Source organism: Diabrotica undecimpunctata, chromosome 6 (assembly GCF_040954645.1).
Source record: "Diabrotica undecimpunctata isolate CICGRU chromosome 6, icDiaUnde3, whole genome shotgun sequence".
NCBI classification, from domain to species: domain Eukaryota; kingdom Metazoa; phylum Arthropoda; class Insecta; order Coleoptera; family Chrysomelidae; genus Diabrotica; species Diabrotica undecimpunctata.
The window spans coordinates 26,280,007-26,305,502 of NC_092808.1; the positions used below are offsets into that span (position 1 = coordinate 26,280,007).

At 32.3% G+C, this 25,496-nt stretch overlaps 1 protein-coding gene across 1 annotated transcript in view; it reads right to left on the reverse strand.

Annotated features, from left to right (window-relative positions):
* Window positions 1-11,407: 11,407 nt before the first annotated feature.
* LOC140443313 (uncharacterized) overlaps window positions 11,408-25,496 on the reverse strand; it is a 51,283-nt gene continuing 37,194 nt past the window's right edge. Inside the window, exons 6-7 of the mRNA XM_072534505.1 lie at window positions 19,910-20,152; window positions 11,408-12,580 (exon numbers count right to left, since the gene is read on the reverse strand). Coding sequence (XP_072390606.1) covers window positions 11,628-12,580; window positions 19,910-20,152 — 1,196 coding nt within the window. The 3' untranslated portion in view covers window positions 11,408-11,627. The remainder of the gene's footprint in view (window positions 12,581-19,909; window positions 20,153-25,496) is intronic.

Below are 25,496 nucleotides of genomic sequence, written 5' to 3' on the forward strand. Positions count from 1 at the left end.
AACAGCAGTAATCTAATATATCTAATATGCAATGCAATATTTTGATCTGCACTCCACGATGCCTTACAAAGCATTTTTTAAGTACATGGTACGAAATAGTGAAGCAATTTAACAAAGTCCAGCTATCAAAGTTACCTATACATGATGCCATTAATTGCAAAACTCCCTCTTTGCTATTTGATTTACTTTTCAGGAGCAACAAAAAAACATTGTAGCTTTCATGTAAATTATATTTTCGAATTAATACATTTTTTAGCCAATAAAATATATTCATTAATAATAGGTAATGATGATCGTAAATTTAAATCTCTTATAGTTCTTGCAAATAAATTAATTACTGAAACTCATAAAAGTTTTTTTAAATAAAAAGTATGTTAATTAAACATCAAATAAAGTTTTATAAACATAGGTTTATGAAAAAAAGGTTTTCAAATAACAAAATTCAGTTTCAAGTATCTTTTAAACAAAAAATTGAGGAGTAACAGGTAAAAAATTACATAATTTTAGTGTCGTTTTCGTTCTCACATAAATCTTGGCCACTTTCACTTCTTATTGCACTTATATCGGATTACTTTAGGATGATATTGTAGAAGTCTAGTTCTAGTAGTTTTCTCCAGTCTTCGCCATAATGTTTATCCAGAAAACTAATAATGGAAGATTTATCGCCTTTAAAGTTTGTTGCTTAGTGGTATTTCATCTCGCTGAATGGATGAAAACGAACATTTTTATTACAAACATCTTTAGGCATTCCTGTGTTACTAAAGTAATTAATCTCACCTTGAATTAAAACCGTGTGTTCCTTTTCATGAACTACAATTAGTTTCGCGTTACTAAATTTGAAATGCCAGGCTCCAGGCAGTTTTACGAATTTTTTTGCTTCACTTCCAGTCTTGTATGGTCCAATCAACACCTATTTTTCTAACTGTAGCATGTTTACTTATTAAGGCATCGTAATCACTCGTTTCGACGATAACGGGTATTTTCTTTTCTATTAATCCGAAAACCCTATCTGGGAAAATAAAAGAGTGCCCTACAATTAATTTGAAAGTGAGCTCCATATTTTTAATACTTTCTGGAGATTATTTAAATATAAAATATATATTTAAATAAATCCAGTAGAGTAATATTGTCAGAAGGCCTTAAATGTTGTGATGTTTAATGTATGCCCAAGTGCCGAGGCTATTTATTGTGTTCGCATTTTTTTGAGTATTAATTTCCGTCTATAAACCGTCTTGGTCTTGTTCTTGCGTTTTTGCAAGACCAAGACCAAGACCGCCTAATTTTAGCAAGACCAAGACCAAGACTGATCGTGCAAGATTTGAGCAAGAACAAGACTAAGCCTGCGAGACTCTTGCGTCTTGCAGTTAGGACTGAGTGTGGTTTTAGCGAGTATAGTAGTTCGGATATATGCTTAAAGACTCTATGAGACGCAAAAAAAGATGTAATAAAAATTTAAAAAACTGGACTTATGCGCATTACAAACAATACCATAAAAACACATACCGAATCAAAATATTCATTAAAAACACATTTAACACTTGCTCAAAGGTCATAATTACAATTTAAAAATAAAATACTTTGTACATTCTTTTCCAGCAGACGACTTCTTCGCTCTGAAATTAATTGTCCATATTTTGAGAATAGCCGCCCTCTAATAATAAAAATAATTTTGCATTAGGACGCCGACATTAATATCGTATCGATATTTTTTAAAATATGTCACCCTAGCTAATAAAAAATATAATTGTTACGGACACCCACTTAATAATTCAATTTTGTTCCCATTATAATTTAGTCAGGAGGAATCTAAATAAACAAATCTTATCGGCCTAAGACTATTAATATTGTTTCTGCTGAGTGTGCGATGAGATCATTCGGTTAAACAAAATTTGCTGAAAGAGCGTGGCTAATATTCAAAAGTAACGAGACAAATAAATAACAGATAATGTCGCCTACCGTGTAAACAAAATACCGAAGTATTTAGAATAACGAAATAACGATATATAATTTTCGGTTTGTTATTAGATACTTAGGGTATTGGATAGTAACGAACATAAAGTAACTAGTAGTATAGTACTACTTTATCGACATCACTTAACTTCATTCCCAATTGAGCTTTCCTTTGAGTCTAATGTAATAATTGTTTTTGCCCAATCACCCATCCCAAATTGCTTTGTGTAAATTGTGCCTACATAAAAAGGTTAAAATGAAAATGAACAACAGAAACACGTCAGGTTCAGTGGTGGCTCGTGGCTTGAGAGACAAGGTCGGCAAGGTATTTTTTGTCTCCTCAGATAGGTATACTGTCTAATAAAGACTTAAGTAAATCACCATAGGAGATTTTTTGTTTTCTTGTTTTTTGTTTTTTTTTTTGTTTGTTCATATATATATAAAACCTAAACATGTTTATAAATTAACTCAAGTCTACGTTGTTTGGAAGTAGCAAAATGGGTTATAACGTCATCGTAAAATTTATTAGAGTTTTGGAGAGATTTTAAAAGTTTTTTTTCTATTGACATTTAAGACAAGCTTGACATTCTCTCTTGTTTCATGGTATTTCGACAATAAGTTTTGATTCTTTTGAGGCAAGAGAAATCTCGTTCATTTGAGGCAGACGTTGGTGGTAATGAGAGAATTAATGACAATAATTTATTAATTTCGGTAACAGTTTGTTGTAATGAATTGAAGTATATAAAATTATACATATCTTGTAACTTATCCCATCTTCCGAAAATATTTGGATCAGCATATAAAACTTTTAATTCATTTTCTAATTTTATTTTATTAAAGAATGATAATTTTTAATTAACCTGTCTAATAAATATCTTGGAAATTCTTTAGCGTAATTTTTAAATTTTGAATCGTCAAAGAGGTCAAAAATTTGCAAATCTTCAAAATTCGAAAAACGAGTATCTATTTGCATAATAATAGTATCCAAAATTTCAAAATATACTCGTTTTTCGATATCTGTTTCTGTGTCATGCCTTTGTCTTTTTTTTTGGGGTTCGGAAATATCAAGCGAGTCCAAAACTTCACTGCGTATGTACTGGAAATTACTATCATTACGAAAATCTCTGAGATTTTGCACCAGTCTTGTTATTCTATTTTTGGAATGAATAATGTCAGTTAACTGATTTTGAACAACATTGAATATCAAATCGGTTTGGGTAAACACTTTCTTAAAAATATTTAAAAGTATGTTAAAAGAATAATCATTTAATAAAGTTTTCAAACCGATTGCTTCACGGATCGAGATATCATCACTTTGAAAATCGTCGCATTCAATAATAAAATCAAAAACTTCCAAAAGCTGTTCACGAAAATCTGCTACAGTGAAAACTAACCGAGATTTAAAATTCCATCGCGTCTGACAAACTGTTGGCATTTTTTTCGAAACAAACCGTTCTAAAACATTAGTCCGTTTAGGTGAGCTTGAGAAAAATGAAGCAAATCCGCTTAAACTGGCAAAAAAAAAGACGACATTCTTTAATTTTTTTACATGTATCCTGCAAAACTAAATTCATTCTATGCGCATGGCAGTGAGTAAATAAAGCTCGCGGTGCAATAGTTTTAACTTTTGCCTGGAGACCATTTAATTCACCAGACATCACGGCAGCGCCGTCATAAGTTTGCCCTACCAATTTATTTTTAATATCAAAAAATTTTAATCTGTCCTTTAAAACACCAAAAATATATTCTGTCTTATGGCTTTTACTCACGTCTGTAAAATCTAAAAACCTCTCATAGATATTACCACGTAACGCGTATCGAACAACAATTGATAATTGTGAATGACATGATATGTCGGTAGTTTCATCTACTTCTAGTGAAAAGCAAATGGTTTCCTGAATCTCAGATTCAATAACGTTACTCAAAATGTAACTAATTGATTCTATTAATTCATTCTGGATTGTTTTAGATACACCGCTAAATGTCTTCGAATCAGAAAGTAAATTAGAAAATTCCAAATCGTATTTCTTAAACATTTTTATTAGTTCTCTATAATTACCTTGATTTAACGAATGCTCCGATTCATCGTGTCCCCTAAAAGATAATTCCTGACAACTTAAAAAAATTACAATATCAATTAAACCACGTAAAACTGCGTGATTATTTTTTACAATTTCGTTATGTTTAATAGCATTTTCACGTTGGGCATTATCTAATGAAACAGATATTTTGTTTTCCAAATAAATCTAATTTAATCTGGCTGTAAGTATGATCTTTCGAAATATCATGTTTATGTAAAGCCCTAAATAATTCCTTTAAATTATCGTAACCAGATTCACACCACGGATTTTGATGTTTGCCCCTATTTGTCGAAAGTATAATGCAAGGCCAACAGAAAAGTTTGTTTTTTATTTCACTCCCGGTAAGCCATGAGTACTTGCTGTACCAATTATCTGAAAATGATCTATTACTTCCCTTACCCGCACTAATATTTATAAGCCAGGACATTTTAGGCAAAGGACGCCCCTTATTTTTAATAACAATTTGTTCTTCGTATGGAATAGATGAAAACCCATTATGCAAAATATAATTTACAATATCAGACTTATCAATACTTACAGTTTCTCCCATGGCTTGCATTTTTTAGGTTAATTTACCTGAATTTGTTTACTTTAATTTAAAAAAAACTTCTATGTCAAACCCTTTAACTATTTACGGCAGACGTAACGTATCACAGTATTACTTTAGAAAATAAAAATAAATCACATAAAGAAAGGCCAGTTCGTGCACTGAATATCACTTCACTTTACTACTTACGTTCTTATATGAAATAACATTTCATCCCGCGCTCGCAATGTACAGTTCGCGACCAATCACCAATCTAAATGAAGCATCGGCAAATTTAAGCCGTACTTGGTAATTAAGTTCATATGGAAAGAAATGTATATTTGGTTGCTAATCAACTAATATTCCGTTGATTTTTACAAGTAAATCGTCAAGGTTGGGATCGGCTCGCCGAAAACGCAAAACGTGCCTTTTTAAGAATCCACAGGCGGATGGATGTCTCCGATATCGGATCATCAATTCGAAAAGTGTCTACGCAGGGATCACTTAACGCTCAGATTGGACGAATTCTTTTAAAAACCATGAATAAAATTTAGTCTGGTCGAATTCTTTTAAAAACCATGAATAAAATTTAGTCTTTATTATCTCATTATCTCACAGATATTTTTTTATTTCACAAAAACAAATGACATCAACTGATTACCTGCCACAATTAATTATTGAAATACTGATTAAATTAAATATTAAAAAAATCTATAATATCTATAAAGGTGTGGGTCGGCACTGCCGACCCTGACCGGCCGCCACTGGTCAGGTTTAAGGAAGCATCTAATATCTTTCCACAAAAAGGAATTACAAATATTTCTTCCTGAAAAACCAAAATTCGGTGGAGATATCCCAAGCTTTCACTATGTAAAAAAATATACTTATTACCTTTACATATATTACGTACCTACTACTTTATTTTGGTAAATTAATGTATTTATTAGTAGGTATCTCCTTAATTTAAAATAACTTCTTTTGATTATCATTGCTTTTTACCTATTCTTTATTTTTTCAAGTTAGTTTTTTATATAAAAGTAGAGATAAGATTGGTAAAAACATTTATTTTGCTTTAATAAGTGGATTATTCGATTATAAGAACATGGTTTAAGAAAACCTCAACGGAGCTGTTTCGAGCCGCAGCGAGCAAGGTCATGATTGCCAATATGATTTCCAACATCCGAAACGGACAGGAACCAGAAGAAGAAGAAGTGGATTATAGTTTGTTATCTTATCACCTAAAAAATCTGTACCCTTGATACATGTATGTGGATTTTTTGCCCATCAATCACTTTCTAGCCAGATAATGTTCTTTAAAATACAGGCATGCTTATGTCATTAATTTGTTTTTTTTTGTCTTTTAACCATATTTTAGCACATGTAAGCTTAGTAAATGCAAAGGTTTATTAAGAAACAGATTGACTTTCATGGGGCATGGTAGATAGCTGAGTTAGTTAGAACATAGGCACGGATCGCTTAGATCGTGGCTTCAAACCCCACTCGGTGTCAGTTATTTAGACATTTATTAATTTGGTTGGTCTTTATTATGGCTATGTTAATTCAAGCTTAAAATGTACTTACTCTGTTATGTTGTTCTAAGATCTTAAGTAACGTTTAATAAATAGCAATAGGCTAATGGGTAACTGCAAGACTTGCAAGACTCTTGCTGCAAGACCGGGAGTGCAATACCAAGACCAAGACCAGGTGTATTGGCGCAAGACCAAGACTGTCTAAGTCTCGTCTTGTTCTTGCATTTGGGCAACACTACTATAAATATACGCGTTTACAGGTGTTATTTGCTGACTGAAATACGAGTATGCAGCTTGGTCTGGTAATCGAGGCAGGACCAAGTTTTCCTGGCAGTCAAAGAAAATTGACACTATATTTGGTTTTGGATGTTTCAAGAGACGGAAGTCTTTTGCCTTCAATATGAACGCTATTCCCTGTAGTTAACTTAGGTCTTTTTTCAGCTGACGTTGTCAATTTTAGTTGATCTTTAAACCGTAGGCACGTTGAACAGCAATCTTAAAGTAGAGTTCCAACTTAGATTAATTTCCAAACGCAATATTGTAATTTGCATTCAAGAATTTTCTAAAATAACTAATTCTAACGGATAAATCCTCAGAAACTCGCTGTTGATAGTAAGTATAAGTTTTTTAAAATTGGACTTACATGGTAAGTAGATACGTACACTAGTTTTGCTACTACAATAGTGAGATTCTACGCATGTTTCAGTTCTTGCGACCTAATCGGTTTCCTCCTCTTCTTCCTTTTGGAAGCTCTCCATTTTTTATAAAATTACGAAGTATTCTTTACACTAGGTTTCCAATAAAATTCGTGATGCTAAGAAACGCATGGATTTTCCTCCCTTCGGATTATTTCCCATGCAACACTTCAGTATCAGATTGTCCTGGTCTATTTTAGATTTAGATGCATACATTTAACCATTGGAATTGTTTAATGTCATTCATTAATTGTTAAAGTTTTGCAAAAATACGGTTGTCTGGGTTTACCATCGTGCCCACAAGTTTGGAAGCATGTGTGGTGTATGCCTATAAATAATATAATTTCACCTCTTTAGTTATTGTTAAACTTTTTCAAGCTGTCCCTTCTTTAACATTCCTAGCGTAGTTTTCCGGTTGTCGCTGTTTCTTGCAGGCTTTTCCTTTTGGAGAAGGTAAAATCTTAGAATCATTATTTTTTAACTCATCCTCGCCAGCAAATTACACCAAAAAGAAATTGATATTACACGTCAATACTCAATGAAAGTGCTTTTGGTATTAATAAAAATACAATATTCGATTTACTGTATGTAAGCAAAGCATGACTTTTCACGTATATAGTCGGACAATTTTCAATTAAAGGTGACTAATCTACAAATTGAACTAAACGGTAGCGGCAACCATGTAAAATGTCAGCAGTAAATTCTTTCCAGATCATTTTGATTGTGTTTGCTTAGCTCATGTAAATAAGTGAAACAGTAAGATAATTCCCATACAATTTGCCCCCGTAACAATATAAATTGGTGCAATTCACCAGTTTATAGTGAGACAAGTTCATTGAATAGTTTGAAAGATCGGTAAACTTATCAATATTTTGCTGGTCTATATATATTTACGTTCTTAGAAAGAATGGGAATGGGAGAAATTTGATATTTTACTTTATTCGTTCGACATTATGTGCATAGGCGTAGTGTGCTCTATTTCTGGGGAATATATTTATTAAATAGACTTTATTATTAAATCCGTAAAATAGTTTCGAAACACAATTCAGATTTCTTCTTTAATCTGAGCCTTCTAAAAATTGCAAGGCAAAACAGACGTTGATAAAGATGTTAATAGAGACATGGGGAATCTAAAATTTGCATTCCACGACATGTCTCCTCAACTAAGAAGAAATCCTTAGCGAATTGGTTTCTTGTACTCATACAGAGTAGATCCGAATAAAATGAAAAATTCGCTAAGGATTTCTTCTTAGTTGATAAGACATGTCGTGGAATGAAAATTTTAGATTCCCCATGTCTCTATTAACATCTTTATCAACGTCTGTTTTGCCTTGCAATTTTTAGAAGGCTCAGATTAAAGAAGAAATCTGAATTGTATTTCGAAACTATTTTACGGATTTATTATCAGATGTCGCTATTGCGTCCATATCGAAGCCATTTTATTGTTGCTTCTTAAAGACAGAAAAGATTTATTTTTCACGTTGAGAAAGCCTATGAATAGCTGTCTGACGAGCCCTATTAGGGCGAAATACGTATAAACAGATACATAGACACTTTGGACGTGAAATAAAATCTTGACTGTCTTTTTCACTTTATTATTAACTTTAAAATAGTTTTGAGGTAAGTAAAGTAAATTTGAGGTAAATTTATTCTTTATATAGTATTAACCCATTATCGGCCGCTCAATATACAAAGAGAAATTTGACAATTAATTTATTAGATTGGATTAAAAACACATAAATTGACCAATTTACAACCAAAAAGATTTTTTTGATCATTTTTAAGAAAAACGGTACAATTTTTAATAAAGACACATTTGTATCTTAAATGTAAATTAAATTTTAAGGTGAAAATTTTCGAAACATTCGGGGTGTAGATGCATTCTGCACCTTTTACATAAATAAATAGTATTACTTTTGCACATCCTACATTCTTGCACTATCGTCTCTTTTTGTAATGTGGCCAATATTGTCAAATGTGGTTTCATCTGGTAAAGCAAATTTAGATTGACGTCCATGTACTAAGTTTGACACTGATGTAGCGGTTTCTTCACTATTATAAATTATAAATATAAATCTATGTCGGCTCATGTTTTCTCTTATAATGTGCACTTCTTTATCCTCATCCTTTGACCAATGCATATCAACTTAAAGCAGAGTGTGAACCAGATAATATACATATGCTAATAATTTTTTTTAAATCTGTTATTTATTTCAAAATCGTGATGGTTATTCTGCGATGCATAAATATTTGTAAAATATAGAATGCTCTCAATTACTTTATCAAAAAATAGTGAAGAAACTTCAATATATGACTTGCTTCCATGGTTGGCTTTTATATTGTCTAAATATCAATCAGACTGATGTTGAATTACTACTGAGCACGAAGGAGTATCTGTTGTTACAACTTAAGACAAATTTGGATTTACTATTTTTGCCTGGTTTTGGTCTTTGGACGTTTTATATGTGGTTCAGAGGAATATCATAATCAGAATCGTCAGAATTCCCAATCACTTGTATTTCATATGTACCTGCAATATCCGATTTTATTGATCTGAGTCTTCTTCTAACAAAGCTATTATCTCTTTAGTAGTTAGTGAGATCTTCATTTCATATTTCGAGAATTTACTGAAAAAACAAATGCACTACTATATATGTACACGCATTCACATGATAATAGTTTAGCTTACTTCATTTTAATTTATATGAACTTCATAATATATTTTTATATTTGTATAAACAAATTAACACAAGGAAACTTTCAAATTAAGTTAAAAAAATATATAACGTTTACAGCACACAGCAATTCTATAAATAGAGAATTATGTGTAATGACGAGATCGTATGTTAAAATTTCAGATTGTTTAGCCTAATGAAAAAATAAGTATTTTCCAAAGTTTTCTGTTTTTTGAAGTTCTGTATTAGGTACTCTCTAATAAGAATAAAATTTTACTTTACTTTGTTTGACAACTATAAGATACCTGTCAAAACACACATGATAATTTAATAATTATATCGGTCTTAGATTTAATTTTTACGTAATTACTTATGTGTTTAAATAAATAATTAAAATTTTTTTTGGCACGCCTCTGCAAAATTGATAAGTGGAATGTGAGTGGAATATGATTTCGTTGAAAAGTTATCGTTAAGAGCTTCGGTAAGTGCGATGTTGCCAAGTAATCACCTTTTTAAAAATTAAAATTCAATATATTTACTCCGCAAAAAAATGTGACAACATTGAACCTGTTCTGAATATTTTAAATAACGTGTAAACTCACTTGACTTCTTTTTCCAAATAAATAAATTTTGGTAATTTTACAATATTTTATATTTTTGTATAATTTAACAGGGAAAAATAATTGGTATTCACAATTTATTGGTTTATGCATTTTATATAACTAAGGCAATTTCGTGTTTTGATAACATTTTTCTTTTCCTAATTTTCGATTTCCTACTTTTTATAACCTTTTTTACACTTTTCGTATGTTTCCGTAATAAAATTTCCTATCTAATACAATATGAAATAAAACGCTGCATGATTTGAACGTACATTTGATTTTTAATCAGATCTAGTTAAATACAAACTGTCAATTTAGCTACTGTTATATACAAACTTATTTGCTACGAAATAAATATTGGACAGAGTTTACAATTTATATCCCATACATTTACCTTACTTATTCGAACCGTTTTGTCATACACTAAAAAAATGTAATTAATTGATTCAGCATTTTATTGCTAAAAGCGCGGTTTCACCTAGCTAAATAATGTTGACCAACTTTTATAGTCAAATGTTATCAATCAAATGCGATTCATCGGATCAAGTTGCTTTCAATGTCGAACCTGACTTGAGTCGAGTTAATTTTGAATTCAAAACTAAGCATATTATACATAAAAGAAATACATTCTTGGAATCAACAGAGATAAAGGGCACATATGAAAATTACAAAAATACAGTAACTGATAAATAGACAGTGAGAGGAAATAGACAGCAATTAGAAACGAGTATTGATTAGAAGGAATTAAGTTCACAAAGCGGATCAGGAAACAAGGTAAAATAAGTCACCAAATAGCAAACGAAAGAGCCACCTACTAAAAAGATATATGGGCAATTTTCAAGCTGGAATGATGTAAACATGTAACATATACACACAAGACATTTCAGGTTTCAAAGTGCAAAGGTCTACAGAGCCAAACGATCCCTTAATTTATAATCTACAATAACATTGTAATTCATAAAAAAAGCTCTTAGAAAGAACAGAAGCTGCACAACGTTTAACCTTTTTATTGCATGGATAATATACATATTTATGCAAGATAAAACTAGATCAAAGACAGAAGTAACAATAATAATGAATTTTGATAGATATCTCATGTTGTTCACATGTAGTGATACAGAAAGAAGCAAAATAGAAACAATCAGAAAATATCGAACTTAAAAACAAATAAGTTTCCTGTAACTTTAATGCTGAAACAAAATATATCTTCTGATGAAACACAACTAATATTTTCAGAAAATTTGTTACTAAATAAAAAGTGGATGCGTAGCTGTACATATTGATGAATGTTTTCAAAATTCAGTCAAAGAATTAAAATAAATAAAAAATATCAATTACTGACCTAAGACTTTATATTAAGCAGTAAGTTTAATATTTAATCTTAAACAAAATCATAAACACTGTTAGTTTGAACATCAAATAATATTTTCTTAAAGCTAAACGTATTCCATATTTGGAGTAGAAACTTATCTGCACTAAAAAATAGACACCGTTCTTCACTCCTCAGAAATCTCCCATCATGTTTGTGTTAACACATACTTTCAACTGTTTAATTTACTAAACTAATGTTTATCGAGGAGCTGGGGGTGGAGGAGCGTATTGAAAGTAAACTCCAGTGACTCTTTGTGCCGGTGGTGGAGGTGGAGGTGCGTTAAAAAATAGTGTTCCATTAGGTATATGATAACCACCAAACGGGTTGGATGCAGGTGGAGGTTGATGACCTAGATTTTGATTGACAAAATTGTGGTTCGATAAAGCTAACATTTGTTGTCCTTGTTGATGCAAGGGTGGTCTTTGTTGAGGGGGAGGTTGGTGTAGTAGATGCGCTTGAGGTGGAGGTTGATGCATAGGAGGCCCTTGCGGAAGAGGTGGCTGTAATTGTGATTGAGGTGGTGGAGGAGGTGGTTGCTGTAAGTTTTGCAAATGAATATTTGGAGGAGGTCCTTGCATAGGTCTTTGTGGAATTCCGGGAATAGTTACTGGTGGTCTTTGTTGTTGAAGTGGAACACCTTGCATAAGAGGAGGACCTTGCATAGGTGGAGGTCTTTGTTGAGGATTTGTATTATTTAGAAGAGGAGGAGCTGCTTGTCTCATCGGCAAGACACTTGGCGGTCGCTGCTGCAAGTTATTGTTTTGAAACATGGGCGGTTGAGAAGATGGTTGAGGTAAAGCATTTGGGGGAAGGTTTTGAGTTACAGACGGCGGTGGATGTTGTAGCAACTGCGGAGGTGGATTGTGCATATTTTGTGGTGGACTGGGCGGACGATTATTCATGGGCGGTGGCACTGATAAATTTTGTTTTATAGAATCGGGAGATCCAGATCGGGATAAGGAACCGTTGGACCTCGATTTTCTTGGGCTGCGTGATGAATCTCTACTAGGGGATCTTCTTCTTCTAGGTCGCTCTCTTGAACGGCTTCGGTCGCGCCTGCGTCTTGGTGTACGAGATCTCGACCTGGATCTTGATCTGGAACGCGATAGAGAACGACGACCTCGTGGATTTCGACTCCATCTACTTCTTCCTAAAATAATAAATAAATCGTCAATAAATTTCGCTGCGTAATTTACTATTTCACAGATTAATCTTCGCTGTACACTGGTGACAAAATAAAATTAAACGGCCAATCCAGCTTTTACTGTATATGGTTATCACTCGAGACCGGAATACATGCAAAATACATATATTTTGCCTAAATTTAATATTTTTACAAAAAATTGGACATATCTGAATATTTTATTAAAAAAAATGTATAATGCTAATACTTTCTGAATGTGTCGACCTTTCTTGAAAATGTTTTCAAATTCTCATTCAAATTGCAATTGCAATCTGCATTCAAATTTTCCGAGTAATAAAATCTCTGTTTCTATGGATCATTTTGGGCGTAAAATCAATGGTAATAAATGGTTTTAGGAAAATTGGTAAACGATTAACAATCCTAATATACAATCAAAATGAAACATACATAAAAACTTTTCGTGGGACGGGATTTTCCGAAATCGAAAAGGGGTGGAATTGTCGGTGAAGCTGAAGTGATGAGACCATAAGCAAAATTCAAAATTTTTTTGCCGGTAATTCGATTTATTTTATAGTCGACAAAAGTACCGGTTCACGGGGGCGCTATATGAAGTATATATAAGTTTTTGGATTTATACATATTTATACACAGACAGAAAGCATAATATTTTAAATGCAAATTTTGAAAAACAATCTGTCAATGGTTTTGATAAAGATAACACTAGTTTGTGAAATTGCCTACCTACTAAGAGTATCTACGATTACTATATATATACACCGGTATTTAGGCGCCACGCCCTTCCGGTAGGGATCTATGGAGGAGTATCACCGAGCCGCAAGCCCTTATCTCTTGCCGTACTGCTCCACCATAGGCCGATCAGACACCAGCATATTCTAGTCTAAGCCGCAGATTCATCTAGAATTTTAAACTGCTGCGTTAGCCTTTTTTTTTTTATTTTTCTGTACACCGAGCTGGGACTCGAACCCACATCCACTGAGCCATTCGACAGTGAAGCGAATGAGAATCGGCCGCCTAGCCCGCTTGGCTATTTGACCGACATCAACGATTACTATATTTCTTATAATATTGTTATTTTGTATACAATCTGTTCCAACAAAAATTTAACCCCCCAGAAACTAAGAAACCAAGAGTTTTTTCAAAATTTAAAAAACACGTCAATTTGTTTGGAAAGGGGACGAATTTTCAAGAAAAACTCATGATATCAAATGTAACCCCCTACTGCCCTGCATCAACCCCCAGTTTTTATTTTAACTAGCGTGGTCGAGTGGCACATCATTTGAAAGGTATTTTTATTTCTACACGACACTCTATTTTTTTATTTTCGGAATAACTTTGAAGATGATTTTGGATTTAACTAATTTAATGGTTGAACACAGTAAAAACAAAAAACATAAAATTTCATCAAGTTAACTAATTAAATGTTCGAAATGACCTTCTGAGACCTCCATAATAATACAGTATATTTTCAAGCCTCTTCGTACTTTTGCGAATACCTCCGGTGTCAATAATCGGCATTATGTCACAATTCTTTGTCGCAACTCTACAAGATTAGAAGGCGGAGTGGCGTATATTTTTGATTTTAGGTATCCCCTTAAAAAAATCCAAAGGCGAAAGATCTGGTGATCTGGTCGGACACTCTATTGGACCTCTTCTGATAATCCAACGCCCTGGAAAGCGTTGATTCAAAAATTGTCTTACGCGTATATCATAATGTGGGGGTGCCACGTCTGATCTCCACCAATTGTTGGGGGAAAGCTTATTAAATTCCTTTTCCCAGCGTGTACAGTACCAAATATTGTAGGACCATGGACTGTTAAAGAGTTTCCTTCGATATATGTAAGCAGACTTCACGGCGATGATTCCTTATGTGTTTTATTTGATAGGGTTGTACTTAGAGAGAAATAAACCGTAATCAATCGATACTACACATTTAATAACTAGAGATATTTACAAAACCACTATTACTAATTAAAGAGTTTGCTTTAACACATTGTTCATTGTTATACCGGCGTTTTTGAGGCGAAGAGATGGCTCAGGTACCGGCGAGTACCGCACACACAACCGCACGTTCAGCTAGTCACTTGAGAATACAAATCACATCTGCATTTTTTTCTGCTTGAACCAGAAATCTTATCCTTTAGACAAGAATCTTTCTTATCTAAAAGGGTCGGCAAGCCGGCGTCGGTTTAACCCAAGGCCTTTATAATGTATTTAGGGCAGAAATATTTTGAGGCAAGAAGTACAGTCTGTCACATAAGATTCGAGCCAATATTTGTGAAAACGAAAAATACATTAATTTTAATATAACTTGTTGTTTTTACAGCACCGTCCTGTTGAAAAGTCAATTCATCGTCTAAAAGATTATTTTCAGATTCCAATGCGTCAGTGATGAGCGGATCAATAACGTCTTCTAACATATTTAAGTAAGTTGTTCCGTTGAGACTTCCTTTAAGAAATAATGGTCCAATAACGTGATTCCCTAAATTGCCAACCCATAAATTTAATTTGAAGTGTTTGTATTGTGTCTCCATGAATAAATGAGGATTACTGTTACTCCAATAACGACGATTATGTCTATTTATTTTAACATTTAACATAAAAGTACACTCATCGGAAAAACACGTATTGAACAATCGATATTGGTTGTTATTTATGATTTCAATAAATTCTTCACAAAATTGAAGCCGACGATCAGGATCATCTTCGTTTAATTGATGAAGTAATCGTATTTTATAAGGGTGAAATTTATTGGATTTTATAATTCGATAAACACTAGATGCTGATACACCAGATAGTTGTATGATAGACTGTCGATTATCCATTTGTAAATGACAATACCACTACCACCATTTCAACTGCACCATTTCGCACTCGACGGTCTACTTCGTGCTTTGTGTTGTTACCGTCACCTGTAGCTTTAAACTTATTCGTTAAATTGTAGCATTTCTATTTCCTTTCGTACATGTTAAAACACCAAAAAATACTTTGAATCTTTTTGCGTCCCTGAGATTGATAATATAAACATTTTAGTTTTGTTTATATAACACAAATTGCATTCCTTTGATCGTGATGCCACCTAATATTGCGTGTCAAATAAATATCCACTTAGAATGGTGGGAACGCGACGCGGGGAAAAGAATTATATCATTCATTTGGTTTGGTTTCATTGTTTAGTCCGGATTTTTCTTCAAATTCGTTATTGTTGTTCGTTTTTGTCATGGGAAAATGTGTAGTGGAGTTTAGGTGAAGGTTAAGATTTTGATTCGGGAGAAATAGCTTGCGGCGTGTAGTTCTTTAAAGCAGGCAATTTTTTTTGTGGAGAGGTGAATTTTTTGAGTTAATCACCGATTTGCTGTGTTGTGCCCTATGTGGGAGATTTGTAAAGCAGCGTTACAACAATTTGACAAGGTTCACATGGAGCGTTTGAGAGGCCGAGTTTTGAAAAGTGCAGTTTGTTGTCATCCACGATAATCCGAAGCCCGAATCAGTGTCTTACCTCCGCAGGACTTTTTGTTGTGTTCCATGGTCGTCCCAGACCATTTACAGTTTGTATGGGACAGTGTTTATGATCCAATTCCAATCCCAAAAACTTCTTAAAGGAAATACCAGCCAGAGTGATATAAGGTACTTTTTGTTTAAAATTTTCCAAGTAAAAACAGACATTTTTCATTTATAAAAAAATTTGATTTCATGACAAACTAAAAAATTGTAAATAAATGAAATTATAAGTTTTATGGATTAGCTAATTCTCATATTAGTTAAATGCAATTAATTTTAAAATTTAATGAATGTTTCAAATAGGTTTGACATTTCATTTCGACATATGACAGTCAGTATTATCCTTTTTTTGACAATTGGTACATAACCATACATTTGAATTGTTTTGTTTAAAGGTTAACCTCAATGTAATCCCCGTTGAAAAATCTAGATATTTTCATTTTAATAATAATTTAAAGTCCTGTAAGTGTCCCCAACGTCTGGAGCTTGTTGTAAATCGTTACAAATAGCGCCATTAAAAGTGTTTTGATATTATTTGTAATAACTGTTGATGTGAAGTAATAATAAAGATGTAATGTTTCTCTCTAAACTAGGAGTTGCAGAATTATTTCCTTTAAAAAGATTTTCACCCTTTAATATTTTTTTGGAAAGAAAAGCCTTTCTTTCTATCCAGCAAGAGGATTCTTTTAAACGGCGTCCAAATTCAAATAGTTTAGGAACCTTCTTGTGTGTGTTGCCCAGGAAATTTATGTAAGTATTTTTTGAAATCTTTCTTTGTAGTTACACCATCCAATCCCTCTTTTATTCAGTTACTTACGACCTAGCTCTCCAACCAAACTAAGAGTGGCCGTTCGCAAACGTTTCGGTTTGCCCTATCTCCAGCCTAAGAATTGCTCAGTACCTACTTTCAACCCTCTATAAGTGATACCCAATGTGGTAGGCAAATTATACCGTTACAAAATGTTTAACGTGTTGGTGACTTACGTTTTTTTCTGGATGGTTCGTATTAAAAATCCTTGCCGTAGCCTTAGAACACTAATTATTTCCATAGCATAGCTTAACTAATTATATTCTTATTTCACTATAATATCCCATTTTTGTAAGCCTTTACAATAATATCTCTGATTAATCAGTCGTTGACAAATCTCAAATCAAAGGTACCTGGTAAACACTAAAGAAGATAATTAGGATTCATTATCTTTTAAAAAAAATTCATATGAAAAAGGCGATATTTTTACAAAAAGAAAAAAATATATCTTTCAACACAGTGGCGCGTTGATATACATTTAGATTTGCAGGTTGCAATTATTGTACTGGAAGTCACTAAATACATTTAATTAGTTAATTTGGTGAAATTTTATGTTTTTCTTGTTAGGGGAAAGGGGGGGGAATAGTGGCCGCCTAAGCATTTTGGTATACTGCTACAAAGCTTTGGAAATTATACTGTTAACGTAAATAAAACTTCAAACCTTAATACTTCAAACTCTATTTACGAAAAATTTTTAAACAGAACAAAAAAAAAACTGTTCTTCGACTTCTGCTGGTTGCCGAGGGTTAAAAGTGGCCACTGCCACTATTACCCCCATGTAAAAAATAATTAAATGCAGAAATCGCAAATGTAAATTTTGCCTTCGAAACTAGTACAGTTTTTGTGTGCCCGTTGGCCGCAAATGCTGCATTGGATCCAGGGTCATCTTCAGATGATATATCTTTGTGTTCTTATACAATTTCTTTTTGGAACTATTTGCGGAGGACTGGACTCTTCGGGAGGACTGGACTATTCGGTGCCTATTTTTCGTTTGGTTCTTTTGCTGGCTTTATTTCTCATTTGCTCTTCCTTCTTCCACTGTTTTTCTTCTATAAGTAATTTCATTGGTGTTGATGTCATTATTTCGGAATGTTGCTTCCTGTTGCTTTTGTGGTTGGATCTTTTATTTCCAACTGAGTCATCTTTTGAGCATCCTGGTAGTGGAATTATGTTAACAAAAGATACTTCAAACTTTTTGTCATTTGTCGAACTTTCTTTATTCCCCTTAACTTCCTTATTATTCTTCTCCTTATCTAATCCACTTTTTTTTCTATTGATGTAATGTCTTTTTATCTTTTTCTTGTATGAATGATTCACCTGGAACAAAGTCTTCATCGGTAAAATTTTCAGGATTACATATTTTTTACATAATTATTCACATTCAATGTTATACGCTGATTTTAACGATGAGTAAAAAGCTACATCTAGCGGTTGGAGTCGATGCAATGTGTGCAGGGGTATGGTTAACATAATAATTCCTCGTTCTTTACAGAATATAATGGTTATTGTTTTACCTCTTTCTGGGCTTGTAATAAACCCGACTCTCTTTTGTCCCTTTTCAGCAAGTATTTTCCGGGGTTTTGGACGGTTGTTATGCCTGTCTCGTCTGCATTATATATTTTGGATGCCGAAAATTTATATTTATCCAATATGGATTTTAAATTAGAGAAAAATAGGTTTACTTCAGTTTTGTTAAAAGCAGATATGAGGTTAATACTTGTCGCCTCCAGTTTTCTTAATCGAATAGTTGGATTTATTTTTCTATGGAAAATGGATGATGTAAATTTTTTTCTTCAGCGTATTTATAGGCACATTTTTTTTTATTTCTGTGGGAGTTATCCCATAAAAATGTTTTGATAACTTTATGACCTGCTTTGTCAAAACTTCTTTGGTAAATACATAATTATGACCTAAAGAAGCAGCTGTTGTATCATTTCGCTTTAGTCGTAGTTGAATTGTAGATCTGGGAATTGCAAAACTTCTTGCAACTTCACGGACGCTTCTGCCATTATTTACTGGATTTATTGCTGCACTAAGTTGCTCAGCATTCCATCGTGCTTTGTAACTTTTTCTCTTGTAAACTCGAGGCATCTGAAATATAAGAATTTATAAAGAAATACTCTGTATTATATAAATACAATTTGGGGGTAATAGTGGCCGGCCAGCATTACCTCCAGGCGCGTGGCTATTATAACCCCAAAATACATATTTATACTGATCGACTCATAATCATTTATCACTTAAATTAGAGCAGGAACTTTTTATATAGTCTTAAACTACGTTAAAAATTTAACAAATGGGTACCAATTATGCAGCTAAATAAACTTAATTACATACTTCTACATACCTTTAAAAATCTTGCACTAATACATCAACTGCAACTAAATATGACATTTTCAAAAATTCCTTCTTTGCCGGCAAAACATCGTCATTGTTTTAGGTACAGTTTGAACGAAACACTGTTAGATGGCGCAACAGGTATTAAACGCGAAATAATATTAGGCCGTAAATGTAAATATTTCTAACTACCATTACCCCAGCGGCCACCATTCCCCCCCCCCCTTTCCCCTACTACTGATATTCAACCAATAAATTAGTTAAATCCAAAATTATCTTCAAAGTTATTACGTAAATAAAAAAAAAGTGCCGTGCAGAGAAAAAAATTACCTTTCAACTGATGTGCCACTCGACCTCACTTCCTATTTAAAAATAACTGGGGGTTTTTTGCATACTGTATATTAAAATAAATAAATGTCATAATTATATTTCAAATCTTACTGCAGTTTTAATCTGTATAAAAAATACGACCTTAAATACTAACAGGAAGACATTTTAGATTATTATTATATAAATTGGTTTTTAAATGCAAAATTTATGAACAAGATGATAATTATTTACGTCTGCATATTTGCATATATTACGCATATTCTTTTAAATTTTTTGCATATTTGAGCCAATATTATGATAATAAACTAAACATAAATCATTTTTCATGTATTCATATTTACCTCTGATTGAATTGGTAGCGGAGTAACCTCTATCGGCCATATCCTGCAATTTGGGATTGATGACTTGTTTGGCTTCTTTGAGGACAGCTACCAAATCTGAGGCTTTGTTAAAATTACTGGGCGTGAAAAACGTATAAGCAGTTCCGGTTTTTTGAGATCGACCTGTTCGACCAATTCGGTGAACATAATCTTCAGAATTTGAAGGATAATCGAAATTTATCACAAACTTTACATCTTCAACATCTGTAAAATGGATAAGAATTAAACAACCGCAATATCATATGTATATTATTACATAAAGATGATAGTACTAAATTTATCAACTATTTACACAAGATATGACACAAATAATTCTTCGTCTCCTTAAGGTGCATCCGGTTTTTACAATGCAAGGATCAATAAATGATACGCATTAATTGATATTTTTGAAGAGTATATTTTACTGCAATCACAAAAATATCGCTGATCTAAAACGTTAACATGATCAAGAAAAAGAGCATATAATAAAAAAGTAGTATTATATCAAGCAAAAGAAAATTAGAGGCCCAAAAAGATAATATGTATGCAAAAATATAATTTCAAAGGTACGTGAAAATAGTGTTTCCAAATTTTAATTCAAAAGAGCCAAATGGAAATGTAGTTGTCGTTCATCTTAACCAGTCTCGCGTTATCCGATCTATTTTTTATGTTGCATGGCGAATATATAGATATGCGACGAACATACTAAAAATCATAAAGGATTGTAAAAAAAAATAATTTGGTTTATTTGCGTAAAGGACGACATCATGCTGTATATTAATTCAGACGTTAGGCACTTCTCGAGCGGCAACGGTTAATAACGTGCATGACATGAAGCTGGATCAACTCTCATATTTCAGGTAATGATATCGAAGTCACGGGATATCAGGATAATGTTTACTTACGTCACATCCCATTGCAAAAGGTACACAATCTGAAATAGCGTCGATTCATAACTGTTTGCAAACTGTAGCATTTGGGGTTGTCAAACAAAACAAAAGATCAATGTTACTCATTCGCAGACCAATCCATAATCATAAAATACTCTAGTTTCGTACTCATGTTATTCAGTCAGCAAATTGCATCGTATAATTTCCTTTGACATGCGTCTAAACGACTGCAAGAAAGAAAGAGTCTATGGGGGAGGTTGTATGTTCGAGAATTGACAGCAATATCTTTCTAGCGGTTGTATGTAAGCAAGATATTGAATAGATACATTAATTTACAATGTTAGATGTTACTAATAGGTTCTCCATTCACCTTTATTCCTACTTCTATATATTTTAAGGCCTTCTGGAAAATGTATTCAAAATACAAATTCAACAGTAGTACAGTTTGTCAAACGTAGCAAAAAGTTTAAAAATCTCACACTCGCCATAACACTGCATGGCGATTGTAAGATTTTCAAACTCTTTCCTACTTTACGAATTTGAATATCCGATCTTGTCATATTTCCGACTTTTATGTGAGCTGACTGGTTCCAATACAAGTTCTTGATAATCCCTAAGTGTTTACCATCTAATCATGCGAATCTCTTATTCCGCTCATGTATTACAAATCACATTATTCAAAATGCATAATGTTTATGTTGAATACTCAGGCCCAAAAGACAATTGGTAAGATCAGATATCGCGGCACCAGTTAAAAGAAATCCGACTATACAAATAGAAAAGTTAAAGAGTTGTATAGGTGTTAAAGAAAATTTTAACAATTATGTGAATCTCTACACAAAACTTTGTTATTTTGCGACTGTACCATAAGGAGTATTTCCAACTTCAACTCTCCAATAGATCGATATTGTATTAAGCATATGATTAGTAACAATGTGATTTTAAGCCCATGGTACCTACATTAAATTTTGGTTAGTAAGAAAAATATTTAGTTTTAAATTTGGTGGACATGATCTGATATTTCCACCTTAATACAGCACTTAACACAATAAACTAACTAACTCAAACTCATATTCAATAGTACGCCTATGACCTTACTCTGATATGTACATGTAAGTATATATATATATATATATATATATATATATATATATATATATATATATGAATTTAAAATATTATTTTTGTCTGAATTTGGTATATGGTATATATTTTCCTTTATTGTTGTTGAAGTTTCGGTGACTTGTCATTATCAATAAATACTATATTAATTATAACTTAGCAAATTTATGCTTGTTATCTTATAACGCCCTAAAAAACGTTTACAATTCAGACGAAACTAGGCTCACTTGGAAAGCTTTTCCAAGAAAACCTCTTGCGTCACGTCGTTAATTAGCAGCACCTGGATCTAAAATAAGCAATGACCTTACCACTGCCTTAGCTTGTGCTAATGCTACTGGCAGCTACTGATTGCCATTGTTTTAAACACATTAGTATGTCTGGAATGCCTATCGTTTACACTTCGCAAAAGAGTGCTTAGACAGATCGTACAATTCTCATAAAATAGTTTATAGAAACTTTTATATTCTCTGTTAAAGCTCATCAATTAAAAAATAGCAAAAGAGAGACAACATTATTTCTTGTTGATAATGCCCCAACTCGATCAATCGATGTTGGAGTGAAACAGACCTGTCCTTAAAAAACTACGTGATCTAGCCTCTCGTAAACGGGTAGACTTGCTTCGGCAGATGAGAACTGAAGATTTTTTTAAGCATTAGTAATTACCGCTTAAAAAATCTTTAATTTTCCTTAATATTGTACTTAGAATATGTTTTCTTACAAAGACTGCACTTTTTTGTTTAATTCCTATTTATCATTAAATATATAAATGCATGTGTAAGTATGTAAATATGGCTTTCATTCATCAGTGGATAAATATGTATAGTTGCTACATCAATATAATATGTAGTTTAATTATCATAAAAAAAGGATTTTCCTCCGACAACCCATATCCCCCGATTAGTTCGGATAATCGACGCTCTACTGTACATATAAAGTGTAAAAATACTTTATATGCAAAGATGGTATGAGTACTTTAGAAAGTTGCTAAATAAATAACACCAGAGTAGAGACAGAGGATACATGATCCCAAATGAAAATATAATACCGGGGATAACGAGAGATGAAATTGTCGAGGCTTTAAATAGGATGAAGAATAGTAAGACAGAGGACCTGGTGGCGAGAGGAAGGAGTTAACGTGTTGTGGTAAGTGATGAGTAGGATATATAAGGAAGATAATGCATGGAGAGAATGTGATGGTACCACTGTATAAAGATAACGTGAGTGTGATTGGTACCACACATTCAAATCTTAACCACTGTGTTTCCTAAAATTTGCGAAACAAAATGCAATTTTAGATTCCCTTGCCGAGTAATTTATCCAGCTGTTTGTTTCGCAAATTTTAGGAAACACAGTGGTTAAGATTTGAATTCGATTTCGCTAGGTAGAAATCGTTTGATTTCTCTTTTTGTTTTTAGATGGCGTAGTTACGTCCGTATATAGTTATTTTAATAACTATTGTCTAGGACGGGAGAGATTTTTGTTTTGGTTCAGAGCAGTGACTACACCGTTCTGGCGAGACCTAAGGAGGTCGAAATACGTATCAGCGGTTGTCGCTGCACTGTATCGAAACAAAAATCTAATACCGTCATTCTGTTTTATTATTTACTTCGTTTGAAGTACCCGAAACTGAATTCACTACGAATTTTGACCAGGATGAACGGCATGTGGAATGCATTTTAGATTCCCTTGCCGAGTAATTTATCCAGCTGTTTGTTTCGCAAATTTTAGGAAACACAGTGGTTAAGATTTTAATTCGGTTTCGCTAGGTAGAAATCGTTTGATTTCTCTTGATATACATATATATATATATATATATATATATATATATATATATATATATATATATATATATATAAATTTTATAAACAATATTGTTTACTACTTAATCCACCTTGCAATAAAAATAGTTAAATGCCATAAGCTTTTCACCTGTGGCTAAGTACAAACCTGACATCTGTCAGATTCGTCAATAATTACATGAAATAATTCTCGAAACTTCCAATATATTATATGACGTCATAATTAATGACGCACCGAAAGACGGCTCTGAGAAGAACCATAGCAAGTTCTAATATACAGTAAAGTGTTCATTGATAATGACAATTCGGAGAAACAATTATGTTAAAAAGTTGTTTTAGGCCTATTTTAAGTTAAAGGGAGACAAACAGCGCTAAAGTAATTTGTGACTGGAGCACAAACCTATAGATAGAAAATGACGAAGAATCATGTCATTGGACCTTGTACACATATAGCATTAAGCGGAATAATAGCACAATGTCCATAATATTATAGTGGAGTACCTAAAAACCTTATGAAATTTAATTTAAATAATTAATTTATATTCGTAGTTGTATATATATATATATATATATATATATATATATATATATATATATATATATATATATATTTGTTTGCCCTTTTGTTCTTTGAATTTCTGCTTGGTCAATATTGATTAAATAATGTGATAAGTGCTGATATAATAAATACCTACGTTATGACTCATTTCGTAGAATATGTAAAGGATGTCACATATTCAGCCATTAATGGCGTTTCGACATTTTACTAGAATTTCATACTTACCGTCCTACCGTCCAATTGTAAATACTCTACCAGAAATCTGAATTTGGGACACCCTTTACTTCGAAGTATCAAATGAAAGAAGAAAATCTTGTTAAAAATAGCAAAGTTTCTTCAATTCTGTAATTTTTGTCATGTGAACGAAAAAACGATATCGAAGAAGAATTATATAAAGTAAATTATTATTATAATTGACAAAAAAAATAAATATTTAAATAAAGATAAAATACTAAATACTAGGAAATGTTACTGTTATGAAAGACTTAACATACTGAAAAGTTACCTTATATATTCCTTTCAAACTAAATATATCTAAGTAATCTTTAAAATGATCGATTCAAATATACAGAACCTGTTATGTAACTTTTAAGAATACATCTGCCTGTGTAGCATAGTTCAATCAAACATTGATATCTTGAAATACAGTATGAAATCATATATTTATCCAATATATTATATATATAAATTATTATATATATATATATATATATATATATATATATATATATATAAAGTCTTTTATTTTTCTTCAATGCAAATTATCGATGATTTTAAAGAACAAGCACTACTTAACAACAATAAATATTCACGATAATTAAGGATAATACAAGTAACTTGATATGTGGTCAGTCTTTTTAGAAATTCGGGTACCAGGTATACTAGTGCCAGTTCAGGAGAAACCAGAGCAGATTGCACATAGATATAGAGCAAATATGGTTTATAACAACTTAAAATCATTATGATAAATTGCCTGCAAAAACCTCAATCGAAAGTTACAAGGAAAATAATTTACTGCGATAACAACAAAGTGATTAAAAATAAAAAGTTTTGGTTCAGAAAAAAAAAATAATTAAACATAGGAAAAGTAAGTAAATAATAAAATTAATGGGAAAACTCCAGTAGTTAGCAGTATACTATAGTTAAAAAACTAATACAGAAGTAAAAAATTCAAATTTGTGTATTGGTATAAAATTTCT